Source organism: Giraffa tippelskirchi, chromosome 8 (genome assembly GCF_054371585.1).
Source record: "Giraffa tippelskirchi isolate mGirTip1 chromosome 8, T2T-mGirTip1v1.2.pri, whole genome shotgun sequence".
NCBI lineage: Eukaryota > Metazoa > Chordata > Mammalia > Artiodactyla > Giraffidae > Giraffa > Giraffa tippelskirchi.
The window spans coordinates 157,514,232-157,536,514 of NC_137282.1; the positions used below are offsets into that span (position 1 = coordinate 157,514,232).

Consider the following 22,283-nt stretch of genomic DNA (forward strand, 5'->3'; position numbering starts at 1 on the left):
ACCAATAAACACACATGTAATACACACACTATTTTCAGCTTCTGAACAAGCTGTTCCTTCGTCCTTCTGCCTCTGCTCACGGTTCCACAGTTTACAGCAGCGGCCACATCAAAAACACTAGCCGTCCCTTTTCAGGTCTCCTTGTATGTCTCCACAGTGAGCAACAACTAATCTGGACTCTCCCCTTTGTGACAGTCCTTACAGCAACTCTTTTCCATCTCACTGGCATAGCCTAGTTCAGATCCAGCCTCAAATTCAGACCACAAAAATTAAAGCCTCAACTCCTCTTCTTTCTCCCTTTCTCCCCTCCACCACTTTCTTCTTCCTGTCCTCTGTGCTTCCTCCCTCACTACATCCATCTATCCATCCATCTATTTCCTGAGTATCTGTTACATTCCAGGTGCTGTTTTATTGCTGGAGATTCAGCAGTGATGAAGACAGGCAAGGTCCCTGCTCTTTCAGAGTTTCCTTTTGGTTCTTCCTTCACATATATTTATTCTACATTCAGCCACAAAACAAGTTTTCATAGTGAACTGCTTTGCCTGTTGCCAATCCCTTTCTAAAATATCTACTTGCTTTCCGTGGCCTGCAGAATAAAGTCCAAACTCTGGCTGACCTTCCAAGATCTTGGAGGATCTGGCTTCTCCCAGCTGAATTTCCCATTACTCCACTCTGTACACTTGGTGCTTCAGCTAAACCTGATTGCTTGTTTTAAACCCTATGGCAAAGGGAATGAAGTAGCATATGAGAAAGTTACAGGTGAATACAGCAACAACAACAACAAAAACCCTAACACAAGATGACACACAAGAACAGTAGCTGAAGAAAGGAAGAGACAATAGACTGCTCACCGCTTCCCGCAACTCAGGACTGTCTTATTTGTGCCCAGGACAGACCCAGAGCCCCGGGGACAGGGCTCTGTTCTCAGGCAAGGCATGCTGGTCACTCCGGGGAAAGGTGGCTGTGGGCACAAGAGGAGGGAGGCCACAGAGCTATGGCAGAAACAGATTTCCTCTCATCTCTGAGCTAAGGAGGGTCCTGCACACATCCAGAGGTGGCAGGCAGCTGTCCTGGCCTCACGGAAGCAGGCCAAGTGATCAGCAACAGAAGCGCTACTGTTTCCTGGCGGTGATGAGACCACAGCATCAGACAGCAGCACCCAGTGTCGAGCAGAACCACGCGAAGGAAGTGGCTGAGGCCCCTCCAGGCTCAACAGGACACATCGAAGTCCTGGCTTAACTAGCACAGCAGAACCTAAGGCTGGTGCTGGGGCCTCAATGCCCCAGGTCAGAGGGCATGAACCTGGGGTCTGCAGGACACACACGTGAGGCAGTGCAGTAGAAAACCTGCAGACAACTGGAGGACACCAAAGTGGCTAATAATTTCTAGTAGGCCAGGGGAGGCTTATGTGTTAACAACTTGTGTTTAAGAAGGAAGTGCACGATTATAGTCAGTTAATCTATGACAAAGGAGGCAAGAATATAAAATGGAGAAGAGACAGTCTCTTCAATAAGTGGTTCTGGGAAAATTGAGAAGCTACATATAAAAGAATAAAATTAGAACCTTCTCTAATATCACAAACAAAAATAAACTAAAAATGGATTGAAGACCTAAATGTAACACTGGATACTGTAAAATGCTTAGAGGAAAACATAGGCAGGACATTCTTTGAAATAAATCGCAGCAACCTTTTTTTTGATCCATCTCCCAGAGAAATGGAAGCAAAAGCAAAAATAAACAAATGGCACCTAATTAAACTTAAAAGCTTTTTGCATAGCAAAGGAAACATAAACAAAATGAAAGAGAACCTATGGATCAGGAGAAAATATCTGCGAACGATGGAGCCAATATTTGCTAACGATTTCCAAAATATACAAGCTGCTCATAAAGCTCAATATTAAAAAAAAAAAACAAAAACCCAACAACCCTATCAATAAATGGGCAAAAGACCTAAATGGATATTTTTCCAAAGACGACATACAGATAGCCAACAGGCACATGAAAAAATGCTCAACATCACTAATTATTAGAGAAATGCAAATCAAAACTATAATAAGATATCACTTCACACCAGTTAGAATGGTCATTATTACAAAGTCTATAAATAACAAATGCTTGAGAGAGTATGGAGAAAAGTAAACCCTTCTACACTGTTGGGAATATAAACTGGGACAGCCACTATGGAGAACAGCATGCTGCTGCTGCTGCTGCTGCTAAGTCGCTTCAGTCGTGTCCGACTCTGTGCGACCCCACAGACGGCAGCCCACCAGGCTCCGCCGTCCCTGGGATTCTCCAGGCAAGAATACTGGAGTGGGTTGCCGTTTCCTTCTCCAGTGCATGAAAGGGAAAAGTGAAAGTGAAGTCGCTCAGTCGTCCAACTCTTAGCGACCCCATGGACTGCAGCCCACCAGGCTCCTCCATCCATGGGATTTTCCAGGCAAGAGTACTGGAGTGGGGTGCCATTGCCTTCTCCCGGAGAACAGCATAGAGGTTCTTTAAAAAACTAAAAGTACAGTTATTGTGTGTGTGTGTTAATCGCTCAGCGGAGTCTGACTCTTTGCGACCCCATGGACTATAGTCTGCCAGGTTCCTCTGTCCACGGAATTCTCCAGTCAAGAATACTAGAGTGGGTTGCCATTCCCTTCCCCAGAGGATCTTCCTGACCCAGGAATCAAACCCAGGCCTCCCACATTGCAGACAGATTCTTAACCATCTGAGCCACCAGGGAGGCCTCACATGATTCAGCAATTCTACTCCTGGTTATATAACTGGAGAAAACTCTAATTTAAAAAAGATGCATGTACCTCAATGTTCATTGCAGCACTATTTAAAATAGCCAATACATGGAAGCAACCTAAATGTCCACTGATAAATGAATGGGTAAAGATATGGTATACATACACAGTGGAATATTATTCACCAATTAAAAAAGAATGAAATAATGCCATTTGCAGCAACATGGATGGAACCAGAGATCAATGTACTAAGTGAAGTCAGACAGAAAAAGACAAATATCATACATCATCACTTGGATATGGAATCTAAAATATGGTACAGATAAGCTTTCTTTACAAAACAGAAACAGACTCACAGACACAGAAAGCAAAGTGATGTTTACCAAAGCGGAAAGCAGGAGGAGGGATAAACCTGGAATTAACAGATACAAACTACTATAGAAAAAATAGGTAACAAGGACCTACTGTGTAGCACTAGGAACTACATTTAATATCTTGTAATAACCTACAAAAAAAAATCCCACACACAAAGGGGCCTGGCAGGCTACAGCCCATGGGGTCACCAAGAGTTGGACATGACTGAGCGACTAAGCACGCACACGCGCATGCGCACACACACACACACACACACACACACACAAATAACCTATAATGAAAAAGCCCCAAACTGTACATGCCTATAAAATGACATTCTTAAAACAGCATCCACTTACTAGTGATCATCGCTCCAGTCACGGAAGCCAGAAATCCGATGCTGATGGCGATGACAGAGATGACTCTCCCTTGCCGATGCCTCTGCAGCATCACAAACATCAGCACTCCAGCAGCACCATGGACGAACAGAGAGGAGAAGAGGGCCCAGAGGAAGATCCAGTACCACATCTCTGAAAGGGAAAGCAAGGTGTTGAAAACTGTGCTGGAAAATGTCTTGGAAAAATCCAATATAACAAAGTGTGAGCACACATGGTCTGGATGAAGGTCAAAAGAGATCTAGATACAAACATGCCCAGTACAACACTTGATACATAGTAGTACTAAATAAATTTTAACAATTATCATCATTACTACTGCTTGATGGGGAAATCAAGCCCTCCATGACTTCACCAGGTCAAAGCCACACTCCCATTTCCTCTAAATGTCCCCATCACACAGCTATGCTCTGTTATTTTCTCTGATACACCCTCTTGTTTGCAAATCTCCTGGAATAAAATATATGTTAATTAGTTGCTGTCTGATATATAATTTTCTACACTAAGTGTCCAGACCTTAAAAAAAAAAACTACCCCTTAATGCAGGTGAGGGTGGGACGTTCTGGGAGAATAGCATTGAAACATGTATATTATCATATGTGAAACAGAACACCATTCCATGTTCGATGCATGAGACAAGGGCTCAGGGCCAGGGCAATGGGATGACCCAGAGGGATGGGATGGGGAGGGAGGTGGGTGGGAGGTCCAGGAAGGGGAACACATGTAAACCCATGGCTGATTCATGTCAATGTATGGCAAAAACTATTACAATATTGTAAAGTAATTAGCCCCCAACTAAAATAAATAAATTTATAAAAAAAAAAAACAACTACCCCTTAATTCAAATAATTCCAGAAGTGAGTCAATGATTTTTGTCTTTTACAATTTTAAGAATTTCAGGTCCTTTCCCTCTTGGCTCTCGACTTTGTATGCTAAAGAATCAGTCAGAATTTTTTAAGTTCTTTGTCTCAGGTCATAATATACTAGTCCTCACGCAGAACTCATCAATGTAGTCTCAATTGCTTTCACTGAAGTCTCGGCTACAGACAACCGACGGGCATGCCCTTCAGTCTCTCTCTAGCACCCACTCCCTTTCTTTTTGGCCACCTGCCCCTCCATCAGTGCACACAGTTCCTGCAGAGACTGCCTGTCCTTGCGCTGACTCCATCCCCCTGACCGTGTCTGTGGGGAGGAACATCTGGACAGGCCACTGATCCAAACTGGGTCCATCAGCCCTTTCCCCTGGGAACTCGGTTTTGGTGGGGACCAAAACCGAGAACCTCAGTCTTTGGATGGCTGAACCTGAAGGGCTTAGGCTTTGTAAACAGTCATTTCATCATCACGTGATGAAACCCATGATAACAGGATAAAAGAAAAACAGAAGCATCAAAGGCAAGGGACAACCAAATCCCTTATTCCAGTGCTACATAAAATTTCCTTGTAATGAAATCCTTTTTAATTGGCCCATGTAAGGTTTCTGTTATTTGTAGCTGAAAGAACTGACTCCAAAATATTTAGATGCCACCTTGAAGATCAGCCTTGGTATGCAAACTTTCTTAGTGCAAAGTATCTCATCTGCTATTTGTGCTATTTGTTAACTCTCTATCAAGTGAAAAAGAAGGGCAATAAAAAAGTCATGAATAAAGAGGACAAAAATGGATTAATTAAAACTTATTTACTCAAACATCACTGGAGTACAGATATACACTGCTGATGGGAATGTAAAAGAGGGCATCAGCTATGGAAAACAGTGGAGTAGTTCCCCCCAAATTAAAAAAAAATGAACATTTGATCCAGCAATTCCACTTCTGCGTATATATCCAAAAGAATTAAAGCAAGATCATGGAGAGACAGTTACACAACCATGTTTACAGTAACATTATTTGCCACTGCCAAGAGGTGGAAGCAGCTCAAGTGTTCATCGATGGATGAATTAATAAACAATAAGGTTTATATATACAGTGGAATATTGTTCATTGGGAGAAAATTCTGTCACATGCTACAGCATGTATGAATGTTCTGGACATTATGCTAAGTAAAATAAACGAGTCACAAAAGGACAAATACTGGTAAATTCCACTTCTATGAGGTATCTAAAGCAGTCAAGTGAACAGAAACGGAAAATAGGGTGGTGGGTGCCAGGGACTTGGGGGAGAGGAAATGGGGGACTTCTTGTCTTAAAATAGGTACAAACACAGGGGATCTTTGCAGCGATGGAGTTGTTCTGTATTTTGATTGCGGTGGTATACACATAAACAAGTGTTAAAACTGTTAAAAACTGAATACAAACACACACATGAGTACAGGTGTACAAGTAACACCTGTGAAATCTGAAAAAGGTTGGTGGATTGTATCAAGGTCAGCATCCTTGTTTTGGTATTATACAGTGGTTTTCCCAAGATGTTCCCGTTGGATAACTGGGGTATAGCTCAGTTGGTAAAGGACCCGCCTGCAACGCAGGAGACCCCAGTTCAATTTCTGGGTTGGGAAGATCTACTGGAGAAGGGACAAGCTACCCACTCCACTATTCTTGGGCTGCCCCTGTGGCTCAGCTGGTAAAGAATCCACCTGCAATGCAGGAGACCTGGGCTTGATCTCTGGGTTGGGAAGATCCCCTGGAGAAGGGAATGGCAACCCACTCCAGTATTCTGACCTGGCGCATTCCATGGACTATATAGTCCATGGGGTCGCAAACAGTCAGACTCGACTGAGCGACTCTCATTTTCACTTTTCAACTGGGATAAAGGCCACTTGGGTTCTCTCTGTATCATTTCTCACAACTGCATGGGAATCTACAATTATCCCAAAATTAAAGGTTGAATTTTTAAAAGGGAGGATATATAGCAAACAGATTTTTAAAAAAAATCAGTTTCACTCTGCCAAATTCTTAAGAATTGACACTTAGAATGGCCTGATAATTTCAAGGAAGAGAAATCTGATAAATCTCTGTGTTAAAGTACCATACATGCTTCTCTATGGCAGAAGAGAGATGCTCATGATTAAGGAAAAATAGACAAAGCTTGCCTTTCAGAGGTTTCTCTCCCAGCTTTCAGGGAAACAATGCTTTCATGCTGTCATTCCCAAACAAATAACTTCAATTTATAATAAATGCATTAAAGGCAAAAACGCTTAACCTGCCCAGATATTTGTATTTCAAAAGATATAACTTTTCAGAGTGAATCTAACAAAGTGAGAATATAAGAGAACAAAAATAGGGGGTGGGGAGATTTTCATCAAGGGAGCTCTGAGACGAGGAAAGGCTCTGTAGCAGGCACCCACTCTTAATAAGACGAATTAGGCATCAGTCATTTGCCTGGATCCCCAAGCCTGCTTCTTACCAGAGTGAACCTCCAAAGGCAATTTTCTTCGTTGTCCTTGTCATGCAGGTGGGGTGAAAAATTTCTCAACTATGTGTAACACTACGAACAGGAATTATTTGACATTATTAAGTAATGTTGTCTGCCTACTGACTATATAGCTATTGACCTCAACAATAAATTTAGCTAGTAATTAGGAAAAGTAAATTTTTAAGTCTAATGTCTTATAAAATCCCCAGATATCAAAGAATGATATAACCAAAAGGCAGAATCTCAAACAGTCCTGTAAGAATCAGTCGAGGATTATCCCTCAAGCAGATTGAGGGCAAACTACCCAAACTCAAATTTATTTTTATGTTTCTTTTTTTTTAATCACACTATTTATCACAGAAAAAAAAAACCTGAATGCTGCTCAGAATATCTACAATTAATTTAGGTTGCATGTTGTTACTACTATTTTAAATTATCTGATAGCTCAATACCAACCACCCTGTCAGTGAACAGGGAGGGCCTCTGAAGACCTGGAGCTACTCCAGATAAACAAGTCTGTCTGAGGCCTTGTGCAAATGCAGGACACGTGGAGAACTAACTGCAGGCCCCTAAGAGTAGAGCACAGACAGACGCCCCAGAGCCCAGAGAAGGAACAGGCGCTGAGACCAGGAGAGGAGGGTGACCACCTTTCCTCAACCGATGTGCACTGCAAGGCTCACATGAACAACCCAGAGGCCCAGTCTGCTCTTCCCACTCATACCCCAGCTACCCGGCGCTTCCAGCAACTGAACAACAAGGAGAGGAGGAAGCCAGAGGGAGGCTTTTGCTGGTGCTAAACAAAATACAAAACAAAAAATTAAAAAACACACTCTACAAAACAGAAGTATGCCATCCATTCAATCACTGCCTTGATAAAGGCAATGAAAACAGCGTTGTTTAGGTCCCCCGTCTAGAGATAGCTGTAGTTGCTCTGTAGGTAATTCTTGTGAACAGCCTGGGTTGAGAAGCATTGGCCTCACAGAGCACCTTCTCCTTTGATGAATTGTAGAATGAAAAACTATTTTTAAAAGACAGTGTATCTGCAGTAAAACAAACAAACAGTGTGTGTGTGTGTGTGTGTGTGTGTGTGTGTGTGTGTGTGTGTGTGTGTGTGTGTGTGTGTGTGTGTGTGTGTGTGTGTGTGTGTGTGTGTGTGTGTGTGTGTGTGTTTACCTTCAGTGGGATCAGAGGCAGGGGAGCTGTGAGTGTGTGTGAGTGTGTGTGTGTCTGTGTGTGTGTGTGTGTGTGTTTACTTTCAGTGGGATCAGAGGCAGGGGAGCTGTGATCTGTTCTGGCCTCCAAGCAATACTAGAAATAGCCTTGCTCCCAGTCTGGATCTCTCATCAGCCCTGGTTGCCAAGTCACTAGAAATTATCTTCTGTGCTTTTGTTTTTAATCCTTGGACAAAATTATTTCTGGGAAATGAATTTCTCTAGAGTATATTTAACCAAGTAAAAACAATTCAAAGAATGGTACATTATTGTATGACCCCATATTTGTCAAAAATATTAGGTACAGAGAAATACAGAAAATAATGGCTTTCTTCTAAAAATAAGAGAGGATGTGTGTGATATTATTTTACTCTTCACTGATTATGTTTTAGCAACCAGCCTGAAGTTTTTTTTTGTTTTATTGCAGATACACTGTCTTTTAAAAACAGTTTTTCATTCTAGAATTCATCAAAGGAGAAGGTGCTCTGTGAGGCCAACGCCTCTCAACCCAGGCTGCTCAGAAGAATTACCCACGGAGCAACTAAAACTATCTCTAGACAGGGGACCTAAACAACTCTGTTTTCATTGCCTTTATCAATCATTACATGCAATAAAGACAGAAATCACTGCTCTAGGCTAAGGTTACACATGAGGTACCTATAAAGAAAAAATCCCAAAGGCATAAAAACAACAAAACATAACTCACTAGACAAACACTAAATATAATCTTTAACCCTCTATAGTGGGTCTAACCCTTCTAACAAAATCATACTGAACACTTATATGTACTCAACATACTCTAAGCCTCGAGGTGAATATAATATACCAGTAAGACTAAATTTGGGGGCTGCTCATAGTTTCTATCTTCTTAATAGAAATGGTCCTCATTGCATGTTTAACCAATCTGTGTTCAAACTGAGTTATCTCAAGCTTCCAGCAAATCTAAGGTGTGGCAATTGCCCCCTTAGTTTCTGACATGAGACCTCTCTGTCTTGGGATGTGTCCCACGCTGGCGGCTCATTAAATTTCAGGGAGATGATGCCTTTATAATCTGAGAAAAACGCCGACAGCAGGGATTGGCAGAGTATGATCCACGAGTCCTAGCTACCACCTGACTATGGGGCACATACACAGTGACACAGAACTAGAGGAAGAAATATCAAGAAAGACCCCAGGAGAATTTGTTACCACCTGAATTGTCAATAAACAGGACTGAATCACTGAACCGAATGATAAAACATACTGGAGACGGATGAGGGTGGCAGGTGGAGAATGGTTCACGGTTCTCAGGCCTGGCTGGTTCTCAGGCCCGGCAACCTCTGTCAAGAAATACTACTGCCGAGAAATACCGAGAAGATGCTGCGGATTACAAAGTGGGCTGGGGCCAGAGGGGCTTTTGTGGGGGAGGGGAGGCTGCTTATAGACCCTACAGATGCAGACTTCATCCCAAAGGCTGAAGGCGATAAGGAGCCAATGAAAGACTTTAAACAAGGAAGTGACACAATCACATTTATCCTTTAAAACAAATTAATTATCCTGGCAGATATGGGAAAAGGGGACTAGATGGAGATGAGACAATATCAGAACATTTCAAGAATCCAAAGAGAAACTGAGGTCTGGACTTAGGCAATGGCCAGAGGGTTGAAAAGAATATGAAATATCTGGACTGGCAGACAGCCTGGGTGATGGAGGAGAGGAGATGTGATATCTAGCTTCCCTGATTCCTGCTACGGACACAAATGAATAAAGCACAAGGCCGTCAGGTATGGAAACATGGGAAATACACTTGGTACATCTGCAATATATTCAAATGTTGGTGAGCAGCAAGCAGTAAAGAAGCTAAAGGAAAGAAAATGTCAAGTAGAAATATGTGAAGATCACCTATACATTTTTATTATGGGACATGTTTTAAAAAAAGAGTAGATCTCAAGTTTTTAGTATCTCTAATCTTCCTAACTGTGTGACTTGTAAATTTTAAATCTATGATTACTAAAACAATTCTGTGATTAGATACAAGTTTAAATCAAATTTAGAAAGCAGAAAACTATAAGGAATGTCATTGCTACCCTAACAATGAGAAGAAGATAAACTACAAAATCACAGCTTTTTTAAGCCCACCAGTCAGGTGACCCTGCAAGATAACGAAGTAACATGAATTCCAAAGAGGGACCCTCCAAGGAAAGGGTCTCCTGTGCCAAAGCACAGGAGCAACAAATGGGTACCATGTGAGTGGGAAAGAAGATCAGCTGAAATTTCAACTGAAAGTTGAAGTCCAGGTGTGCGGTTAACCTGTCAGCCTGGAGTAAGTGACACAGGAAAGTACAGGGTCACCTGCAAGCTCTTTTCCACAGGTCTCTACCGAGCATTCCCTAGAAATACAGGGTCTCGGGCAGGAGACTGAAGAGAACTTGACACCAAGTAATGAGCAACAAGGCTGTGATTGGGGGCAGGCAAGTGTGTGGAAAAATCTCTTCCAGGCAGGTTGCTGGCCTGCGGAGATAGCTAAAAGTTGACTAACACTGATAATGACCCTGCAGCACCAGCCCACACCCCAAGTACACACACCCCAAGTACAAGGTGCAACAGCATCACCTTCTAGAGAATTTGAAGCCTAACCATTAGTAAGAAAACTCAAACTCGGATCACTCCTGAGTAAATTAAATGAACCCGAACCCTACCTGTCTAGCAGAGGAGGCCCATTTCCAGGCACAAATATTATGTACCTCGGTCACTCCTGTTATACATGCAAAGGCCTGAATTCAATAAAAAGTATAAGACACTCTCAAAAACAAGAAAAACAATTCATCAGCAAAAAATAAAGTGATCAGACTCAGATGAGCCAGATTTTAAAACAAGCAGATAGGGACCTTTAACTATAACCAACGTGTCAAAGACGGTCATGGAAAAGATGAACAACTCACATGAACAGATGAGGATGTTCAGCAGAGACAGAAAGTCCAAGAAAAAGTCAAATGAAAATCCTCAAGAAAAAAAAAAAATCCTCAGCAAAACAAAAACACGTGATATCAAAGATGAAGACTTCCTTTAATGGGCTGGCTGAAAAGCTTAAAAATAATGAAAGATATCAAACCACAAATCTAACACTCCCAGAGAATCCCAAGCAAGATAAAGACCACCCAAAAGAAGTAAAAAACAATAAAGCAAAAATAAACCACGCATGCATCATACCTAGATACACCACCGTAACATAACCTAAAACCAAAGATAAAGGGAAATACTGAAGAAGAAATAGGGAAAAAAGAAAGAGAGGAAAAAGACGTATTACTGAGGGACAAAGATTAAAAAGTACCTCACGCTTCTCATCAGAAACCACCAAATCAGAAGACAAACTAGAGTAACACTTTAAAAGATTAAAAGGGAAAAAACCCTGCAAAGCCAGGACCTATATTCAAGAGAAACAGTTTTCAAAACTGAAGGTGAAATGAAGTTTTTATCCAGAAAAAAACAAAACAAAACTGGGAGAATTAACTGCCAGCAGATTTGCGCTACACGGCATATTAAAGGAAGCTCTTCAGACAGCAGGGTAACATGAAATGAGAACCTAACTCTCCACAAATTAATCAGCAACAAAGAAAGTTAAAATATACTGTTTATTATTTTTAATCGCTCTAATATTTTAACCAGATTTAAAAATAAGCTGCTGCATTTGTTCACTTGAAGCCTCACTTAACGCAGAAGTTAAAGCTATGATAGATATTTAATAGCTGTCTGCTTCTACTTCTTAAAAAGGAGCAACCACATTAGTTTGAAAATTTAATTGCGATACGTTCAAGAGCTACTTTAGTATACTGCCTCTCTCAGAGCTTATCACAATACTGTTTATTACCTACTTAAACTAAATTACCCTTTTATCGACTAATTATATAATTTTAAACTGTAATTACAGTACTCATCATTGAACCAAAAAAAGAAAATTCTTAGAAAAACAAATTTTTAATTTAAAACAGAATATCATTTGCTATTTTAAAAAAATCAGTTTAAGGCTATTTAAAACAGTTCCAAAATAGCACTATCTTCCTAAAAGATGCCATTCAATTTTCTCTTTTCACAACTAATTAGTTACACAGTTATAAATGTATAAGGATTAAATGTCAAAATCTGAGTCTATTATGAAATTAGAACAATATACAATAGTTTGCATTGTTATTATTTATACACTTTTAAGCATCTTAAATTACACATCCTACCAAAAAAAAAATTTCAGTAACAACGTATTTGTTTGAATCAGTCACTGAACTAAAAAAAACATCTTTTCAGGGATTGATAAAATGTTTTACAACTTCAAGATACAGTATTTCCAAGGAATATTTACACTGAAGACTGAAATAGGAATTCTTCACATAAATGAGCATAACTTATAATGAAACTCCCAATGTAACAAATTTCTAAAGTTAAATCTAAATAAGAGTCCAAATGAAAGACAGATCAGAAGATATTCATGAAAGCACAATGGGGAAAACAAATAATGCACAGGCCTGGTAAGAACAGTCATACCTTTGATAGGATGACGGTAATCCTGGAAGCAGTTATGCCCCACTGAGGTTAAAAAACAAACAAAAGCAGAGAATCTCAGAACTGGAAAGGATCTTCAGATACTGAATCCAGAGCTTCCTAAATCAAGTGTTAAGAAAGCCCAATTCTAAAAACTAATTATTTTTTTTAATTTATTTATTTTAGTTGATGGTGTTTACAGCACAGAGATTTTTCTAGGTCTTAAACCTCACAGGTAAAGAATTTGCCTGCAATGAAGGAGACGTGGGTCTGATCCCTGGGTCGGAATCCCCTGGAGAAGGAAATGAGAGCCCACTCCAGTATTCTTGCTGGAGAAATCCCATGGACAGAGGAGCCTGGGGGGCTACAGTCCATGGGGTTGCAAAAGAGTCAGACAGGACTGAGCAACTAAAACAAAAACAAACCTCACTCTACAAATTAGCATATTAAAGGTCTGAAGCCCCACTTTAAAAAGAAAGCTTAATTTTAAAGATTAAGAAAACAAATTTATATGCAAATGGATAAATGTTTTCCTTCACTCACAATTAAAATCTCTCAATTTTTTTCTTAACTCATTAATATTTTTAGATCATTTTTCCTTTAACATCAACATGAAAAGTGTTGTCATTGGATATTGTCTTATAAATGAGGAAACAGAGGCCTGGTTAAATATGTGGTTTTTCAAATATAAGAGCAAATTAATAGCACTGAAGGATAAAACTCAGTTTATTGACTCATAAACTCAAGGATCCTATCACTTCTTTGGACTCTTCATTTGCATACAAAAGTCTAGCAGAATCCAATTTATCCTAGTTGGGGGAAAGTTCTGATAACTGCACATTATGTAAATATTTACATAAACATTGTTAATGTTTTAGTTCTCCCATATATATAAACTTCAGATTAAATATAACTTCAGATTAAATATAACTAAAGCGTTTAGGATTTTTAAAAAAAAAATACCATTTAATAAGAATTTTTCTCTGTTGCTAACAGTTCATATATATAAAACATTTTTTTAAAGATAAATTCAAATATTATCCTCTGGGCTTTCCTGGTGGCTCAGATGGTAAAGAATCCACCTGCAATGTGGGAGACCTGAGTTCAACCCCTGGGTTAGGAAGATCCCCTGGAGGAGAGCATGGCAACTCACTCCAGTATTCTTGCCTGGAGAATCCCATGAACAGAGGAGCCTGGAAGGCTACAGTCCATGGTGTCGCAAAATGTCGGACACAACTGAGTGACTAAACACACAATATTATCCTCGAATGTTAAAAGGCAGTCATTTTTTTAAAAACTGGGTTATAGCATCCTCCTGGAAATGAGTCACTTATGTTGAAATTTTAATAAATCTTTAGCTATACTACACACTCCATATTTAGATTGCATTATATATCACAACACAGTTACAAATTGATCACAAAAAAAGCTTAATTTTTAAAAAGTTAGTGTTCCCAATCCTTGAGCTCTCAATACTGAAATCATCTTAAGAGCTAGTTAAAAATGTACCTTCCTAGACTGTGTTCTCAAGGATCCTAATTCCATAGCTATGGAATGAGGCTGTGGACTGTACCCTTAACCAGCCCCAAGTAACTATGACATGTAGCAAGATTTAGAAACCATGTTGGATTACAGTCATTCACGGAAGGGGACGGGACAGGGAGAGAATTTTAAAATGAAAACTTACTAGCTACACATAATACGCAAGAGCGATATTATACTTTTAAATTTACTCAAATCCTGGTAGTATCCTGAACCATCCTAAAAGCCGGTAACATCCTCTCCTCCATCCCTTAAACACGTTCTTCCTCTACTCTCTGCCTCTTCTGTTGTCTTCAAAGCACCATTTATTTGAAACAGAGCCTCATTAAAATTATTCATCTGATTCTAAGGTAAATTCAACGTTCTGTATTCTCTGGACTCTCCTCTTACATCTGACCATTCTTAATACCAGTTTCCTACCCTGATTCCAATTCCTCTTCCCCATCTCTGCCTCATCGTTCCTCTTCTGTTTAGGATTCTTTTCTACAGGAAAAGCATCTTCAGCTATTCCAAGTCCTCTTTGTGAATTATCTTACCTTTCTGGTCATTCCTTCCAATCACTAAGCAAGAGAAGAGAAATACATTTATATTCTGATAGTTAACTACTCAGGAATCAAACTTATAGCCTACACAGTCTCAAGACTTATCTGGAAATTGCTTTAAGAAATATCATCTGGTCCTTGGACATGGTATTGCCAGAAGATACAGATGCATGATTCAAAGATAATGAGGTGGGAATTAAGAAAGTAAAAACCTGAAGATGACAATTCTAAGTTTTGAAAAATGATAGTGGCTTCATTCTTGATAAGATATACAGCTAGATCTTCCAAATGACAAAATCCTATAAAGTAAAAATCACTTATTAATTGGCTCAGTAAGGGATTTTTCATGTTTTCAGAAAAAGTGAATTTGGGGATCGGGCACAAATATTGAAAAGTAGCACACTGTCTTTAAGACTACATTTACACTGAAACATGTATATTATCATATGTGAAATAGATCACCAGTGCAAGTTCAATGCATGAAACAGGGCACTCAAAGCCGGTGCACTGGGACAACCCTGAGGGATGGGGTGGGGAGGGAGGGGGTAGGGGGTTCAGGATCGGGGACATGTGTACACCCACGGCTGATTCATGCCATTCATGTATGGCAAAAACCACTACAATACTGTAATGTAATTAGCCTCCAATTAAAATAAATTAATTTTAAAAAAGACTACATTTACAAAACATATCTGTAAGTGGACGTCTGAAATAATTTTATCTACATAAACTCACTTCTAGGAATGGGACATTAGAATACAGGGTAACACTGAGAGAAGCAAACTTGTTTGGGAGCACCACCAAAGACAGGTTCTGGCTATCGGAGTACGAGGTGTTGCTGCTCTTTAGTCATTGAGTCCTGTCCAATTCTTTGTGACCGCCCGCCCCCTTCACCCCCCACCCCAAACTGTAGCGCCCACCAGGCTCCTCTGTTCATTGGATTTCCTAGGCAACAATACTGGAGTGGGTTGCCATGTCCCGCTCCAGGGGATTTTCTCGACTCAGGGATCGAACCCCTGGTCTCCCGCTTGGCAGGCAGATTACCACTGAGCTACCTGGGAAGCCCAGTATGAGATGTGAACAATTACAAATATATATAGCAGATACCAAGTTGTTTTCCCTTTTTTCTCTAATAATCCGATTAACACTAAAGTGGCTTAGCAACTACAAAGTCTAAAGGGGGACTATAATAGTGTGTATGTATACAGTAAAAATAAGCATATATATATTTTATAAACACACATACACACCTCTGACCTTCATTCCAGTTTGAATTCCCAGTTTCTCGGTGTTCGTATCAATAGAGGAGAGAGCCCCAGCTCCCCCATTTGCTGCTGTCACTGAGAGAGGGGTACAGCCTACCTTCGCTTTTTTTCCTGGGGACCAATTATTCCTTTCCCAACATCAGCTGGGCTGTGTTTATCCGGGGGTCTAAGAATCCTGCCTCCTTTTAAGTAAAAAAATTCTTCTCTAAATTCTTTGTAACCAAACTTGGGTGGGAACACAAGGTTGGGAGCCAGTGTAAGCTGAAGAAAATAAACATAAAGCAAAAGAATACATTTCACTGTAGATCATTTTTTAAAAGTCAGGTTAACCATAAAACTGAACGAGTATATACATACTAACTCTAATTTTAAGTTGTGGCAAGGAGGAGGGCTTTAGGATGTATTCAAGAGAAAGAAAAAATAGTTGAGAAGGAAGGAAACCACGTATCTCTCTACTTGAATGAGCTGAGTAAGCATATAACCTACATACAGTTAACAATTTGGAAATCCTGAGAATCACACACACTGGGAAGTGGCAAACACAGAGGAGAACCCTGGCAATAGTTGCTAAGTGACAAAGATGGTGTCTCCAGGGGTTAATCTCTATATGGAATCCTCATACTACTGTCTTCCAGAAAGGAGAAAAACACAGACAGAAACTGGTATAACTTCTAAATCTAGATATACAATACACATGGGTCACTAACTTTACAGAGACTATGGCAACTTAACATTTTAGAAAGATTATTACTATTATTATCACTAGTCAATATCTTACAATGTCCAGTATCTTTTATTTCTGGAAAAAATTAGTTCCATTTACCCATTCTTGGGCTCATTTGGGGTGAATACTTAGAGCTATTCTTACGTGCCTTAAGATATCATCTATCAGACCCGCCTGAGTTAAGAACTGATGTGGAATAAAAGCAAAAGGTACAGAATTGAGAGTCAGTGAACATCAGTTCTAGTCTTGTCTCTGTCATTAAATGACCATTTGATGCCAACAGTGTGTATTTCAGTAATTCTAAAATGAAGTAACCAAATTATATAACTTTCATCTCTAAAATGTTAAGCTAGTTCTAATTTCTAGTTCCTATCACTTTTTAAACATGTATTTCTATCAAGGCAATACACACACAAGACTAGTTTCTAAAAGTTGGTCTTTAGATCTAAAATCTACATCAGCCTGGTTCTACACTATGCTCCTTTCTAGTTTCATTTTCAAGTTTATGATGATGACAAAAATGCCTTCTGACTTAATATGAGTCATTACAATCTGAAAAAGTAGTAGTTTTCACTTATGAGCTACCTGATCCAAGCATGGTACTCTATGCTTCAATGTCTGAATCCATAAAATAAGGATAAACATTAATCTCTCTCAAAATGGTTGAAAAGATGAAATAAAACACATGAAAGAATGGCAACTAGCATCAAAAATAGCATTTGTATGTTTTAAAGGTATGACAATTATCTATATAAATTGCTTAAACACCTTATATCCTCCTTAAAAGCACATTCACTCCAACAGATGTAGCTGAAAAATAAGGCAACCAGAATGTTTTAATCATGCATCTGTGAAGTATTGTTTTAAAAGCTCAGAGCACATGCATTGAGCATATACTATGCACCAGATGTAACATGCTAGGGTTCCAGAATTCCATAATTACAACAAGGACCCAAACTTCAGAAAGCTCACAGTCTCGAAGACACGAACAAAACAGAAAATGTAACTGAAAAATTTAACAACAAAAGCATGTACAAGGAGCAGAAGCAGCAGGATGAAGCGAGTAATTCATCCTGTTGGAGGAGGACAGAGAAGTAGCTAAAGCAGCTTGGAAAGGAAGAAGGAGCGGTTGGCCTGGGGCTTCAGACCTGCTTAACCATTTCGAACTACAGGACGTGGGTCAACTTAACTTACCTCCCCTAGCTTCTTTGTAAATCTACTGTATTCTGATGATTAGAAGTAATTATTTGTAAAGTGCCTGATACACAGCAGGCATTCAAGAAACAGGAGTTATCTTGTTTCACAAGTCAGGTTTGTCTTTGGCTTCTTTTTAATAGACTGAGTTCTAAATGGCACTGCAGGTAGCATCTCTTAACTAATGTTCAAGCTGCATATGGGATCAGGAAGGTCACTAGCATGGATAAGGCCATAAGGAACCACATCAGAATGTTACCACCTGCAGAGTCCGTTTTTTAGCAGTGATGTCGTTCCTAACATGGTACATTCACCTGCTGGTGAAGCCTATTTCTAATCTGTTTTCTCCATTTTCACAGAATTTTGCATACTCAAGATTGTATTTATTTCCTAGAAGAGGTTCCCATGCTTCTCAGTCCCACCTGAGTTCTGGTTTTGGATATTCAGCATATCCCATATCCTTTATAAAATCGCAAAGTCCAATGAGAAACTGATGATTAATAAGATGACATAAGGAGATAATTAGAGCTAACCCTAGGTTGAGACTACTATTGTTAACCTAATGGTTGACCTATGGGAACTGTAAGCCACTATAATGATTCAGAATCCTAAAAGTAAGTATTTCAAAATATTGTTAACTCTGGCCAGGAGGTTAAGTTACATTTACTCTATGGTTCCCAAAGTTACTTTTCTCTAAATATCCACTGATGAGCTAAGACAGTCATTAACAGATATAAATACGTATACTCAAATCCTCGTTTTTCATTTTACATTTGAAATATTAACAGTGGATAAATACAAGGAAAGCCCTAAGTAAGATAAAGCGGTCTATCACAAAATTCAACTGAATTATAAAATGGTTTTTACGTCCATTTAGGTTTTTCAGAACTAAAAACATGTTCCTGACCTGCAACCATCATGTAGGATGGGGGTGCTCTGAGTTAACTACAGATTACAAGTCAGTGAATCAATCCAGAATTGATGTTAATTTTATAGTTTCCACATGCAAGACACCCTATGTCTTTAAAGTCAGCCCTCAATTTTTCTCTATGAATATCTGAATTTCATAAATGCCAGATTTTATAATATCTTGCATCCTATCAAGACAGGTTATATTTGTAAAATACTTGTCATCCTCTTAACCAGTTTAACATAATGCATTTTGAAATACTAATGCTCTATCAAAATTAGCTCTTATACAAGAATTAAATCCTGAGTATGTAAGATTTTTCACTGAGAAGCAGGCACTGAGGGGTAATCAAACCGCAACTGAAATTACTTTCTTGTAAACACTCGTCTTTAGAGGGTATGTTTTAAATTCAGGGTATAAGACAAGCATTTCTATAGTAACCAAGCCATAAGTTTCTTTACAAAGCAGACCTACAAATTCGATTTTTAAAGTCTGAGTATTATGGCTCACTTTTACAACCAGAAAATTGCTGTTATTATAACATGTTAAGTCTAATTCCCTCCTGATAGCCTTGTGAAGGGAAATACACAAAATTATCAAATGTCACGGGGCAGCAGCTTGAAGGCAGAGGGAAAGAGACAAAAGGAGATAGAAGAGGGAGAAGATATACGATAAAAGCAAAAAAGTGCTTAGAACGCGCTAGACCTTGGTCCAGCCCGTGATCTAATATAATCTACTTAACGAGTCATTTATATCGCAAAAAATAAATAAAAAAATAAAGCAAACTGATCAAAGCGAGCAGGCAATTTAAGTCCTGCATTCGACTTGAGATTTGCTGCTGCTGCTGAGATTTGCTAGAAAGAGCTAAATCATAAAAAGATCCGAAGAGCAAGAAGCGCGTGTGTGCATGCAGGTGGGGAAGTGTGTGTGTGTGTATGTATATGCAGGTGGAGGGGGGGCATAAATAAAGGCTAACTGTACTGAGACTCCGCGCTAAAGCAGTGCCGCGCGTACTACGGAGGCAGGGCGGGAGGGAGCGAGGCGGGGGTCGTGGACTGTCCCCAGCCACTCCGGAGCCCTGGAGGGCAGGGGGCGGCGCCCCCAGAACGGGCACGGACCAGGTCCCATTCCCATCCTCCAGGCCGGGACCGGGGACCGCGAGCTCCGGAGCCGGGGCGGCGCGGGGAGCCGGGAAGCGAGGGGCGGCGCCGCGTCCCGCTCCCCACCACCCGGCGCAACAATTACCCGTGAGGTTCCTCAGCACCGTCCCGTGGGCCCAGAGGCTCAGGACCTGCTGCACCGACAGGTTGATCATGGAGGCGTCGCCCCCCTCCGCCTTCATCTTCCCCGGGGGGCGCCCGCCGCCCTCTCCTCGGGCTCCGGGGGCGGCGGCGGGTGCGCGGCTCCTCCAGGCCGCCGCCAACGCCGCCAACGCCGCCGCCGCCGCCGGGGGAGGCTTCGGGGCGCCGGGCTGGTCGCTGCTGCCGCCGCCGGGCCTCCGCCGGGAGGCCGATCAGCGCGTCTCCCAGGCAGCCCCCTCCCCGCCGGGGAGACATTGAGGACGGCCGGCCGGCGAGGGGCGGGGGCCGGGCGCTCTCCCCGCGCGGCCCGCGAGCGAGGAGGACTCGGGGCGCTGTGGAGGCCGCGGCCTGTCAGGGGGCGCGCGTGAGGAGGCCGAGGTCACGCCGCGAGGGCCGGGGTGACGGGCAGCCGGCAGGTGCAGCCCCCGACGGGGCCCAGGCATCACCGCGCGAGGACGACGAGAGCCGCGACGCGGACGAGCCGGCGGCGGCGGCGGCAGCCGCGGCCCCTCCTGCCGCCCGCCTGCCCACCCTCCAGCCGCCGACACTCGAGGACCCGCCCCCTCCACCCGCGGCCGCCGGCGGGCCTCTCGTGAGCGCGCACACGGGCCCCCTCTCCGCCCGCTCGCCCCGCCCTCGCCGCAGCCGCCGCGCATGCTCACTCCCGCGACCCGCCGCCCTCCTCGTCCTCCTCCCCTCTCCCCCTTATAACGTCTCTCGCGCGCGAGCTAGCGTGGCTCGCGGGGCCGAGCGTCGGCCCCGCAGTGGGGCGGGGGGAAGCTCGGCCTACGTCACTAGCGCCACCGCCGGCTCTCGCTGCTGATTGGGCGCTCCGGGGGGAACCGCCTCTATGCCCTCCTCCCTCCTCCCTCGCCCCGCCCTCCGGCCGCGGGCGCGCGCCCTGGGAGAATCCCCCGCCCCGCGGTAACCGGAGCGGTAGGGCCCGGCTGCGGCCCGGACCCAAGGCGGCGGGGAGCGCAGTGTCCACCTCCCACAGGTGGGTTCAGTGACCGTTCACATCTTAGGCTTCGAATGAAACGCTTTGAATAAAAAGGTTTGAGTACAAGTTTTTTTTTTTTTTGAAGTGTAAATACCTCAAAAGATTTGAAATATGTGTCAGTTTGCGACTTGGGGTTTTTTGTGGTTTTTTTTTGAGAGCATCAGATGACCTGCAAGGAGTGCAGAATATATTTGAAGGCCATTGAAACAGACCCACTTTACGATTCATCCAGTGCATCCTTCCTACAGGAAGACCCTGGGCCCCGCTTCCCCCCATCTGAAATCACCCGCAGTGCCCGGGGCTGGGCATGTGTCCCACACCTCAAGGAGGGGGCTAGCTTTTTTTTTCGTGACAGTACTCTTTGTATCTAAATTGTAAACATCTCTATTATTTCCACCCTCTTCCCCACCGAGGACTTAAACTAGATCTCGCTTCCTATGGTTAGCTGCCTGTCTTCATGTCCATGGGAGGCCAAGGGACTATCTAAAGTTCAGCTACAACAGACTAAACTCCTCCTTTAAGTCTGAAACCTTTTATCTTGAAAACTATTAAGTCTGAGTAATAAAAACATATGCACTAGGCAGCCGCCCCTCCCCATCCTTTTGCAAAAGAAAATCTGCCAAGGACACCAAAGCTCTTGCTGTAGCTAAATCATCAAGTATGTGGAGCAAAACGCAAGAAGGGTGAATCACCTGTAAAAGGGTGTTCTTGGTGACCACTTTAAAATATATATATGTGTGTATATATATACACATACATATGTATAGTTATGTACGGATGTATTTGTGTGTATGTGGGGGAAAAAAATGTACAACCCGAGAATGGTGAGTTAAGTTTCATCTGGGGCAAAATGAAGACTGTAGTCTGGGAGACAGCCTCTCAGATAACTGTGAGGAACTGCTCTGAAGAGGTGGGGGCAGGTCATTGTATGTGACTTCCTTGAAGAGCATGCTTGCACTTAAGCACACATTTTGGCAGACAGTTGCTGCTAGTCACAAGGAACAGATGTCTCCATTAATGATTTTTGTGCTTTTCTAGATAAGAGAAGGAAATGGCAACCCACTCCTGTACTCTTGCCTGGAAAATCCCATGGACGGAGGAGCCTGGGGGGCTGCAGTCCATGGGGTCGTGAAGAGTCGGACACGACTGAGCGACTTCACTTTCACTTTTCACTTTCATGCATTGGAGAAGGAAATGGCAACCCACTCCAGTGTTCTTGCCTGGAGAATCCCAGGGATGGGGGAGCCTGGT

The 22,283-nt window shown here is 42.0% G+C and overlaps 2 protein-coding genes across 22 annotated transcripts in view; one reads left to right on the forward strand and one right to left on the reverse strand.

Annotated features, from left to right (window-relative positions):
• The window catches only part of TMEM170B (transmembrane protein 170B), a 47,307-nt gene extending 26,643 nt beyond the window's left edge, over nucleotides 1–20,664 (reverse strand). Inside the window, exons 1-2 of one of the 2 annotated variants that reach the window (XM_081523799.1) lie at nucleotides 19,977–20,632; nucleotides 3,449–3,619 (exon numbers count right to left, since the gene is read on the reverse strand). In XM_081523799.1, the coding sequence (XP_081379925.1) occupies nucleotides 3,449–3,619; nucleotides 19,977–20,073 (268 nt within the window). In that variant the 5' untranslated portion in view covers nucleotides 20,074–20,632. Of the gene's footprint in view, nucleotides 1–3,448; nucleotides 3,620–19,976 lie in introns of both variants that reach the window. The other variant, XM_081523798.1, reaches the window with a different exon arrangement.
• A 291-nt stretch (nucleotides 20,665–20,955) lies between these two features.
• Nucleotides 20,956–22,283, forward strand: part of NEDD9 (neural precursor cell expressed, developmentally down-regulated 9) — a 288,025-nt gene continuing 286,697 nt past the window's right edge. For all 20 annotated transcript variants that reach the window (XM_081523805.1, XM_081523808.1, XM_081523803.1 and 17 more), the window contains exon 1: nucleotides 20,956–21,029. The gene's annotated coding sequence lies outside the window, so the exon portion shown is untranslated. The remainder of the gene's footprint in view (nucleotides 21,030–22,283) is intronic.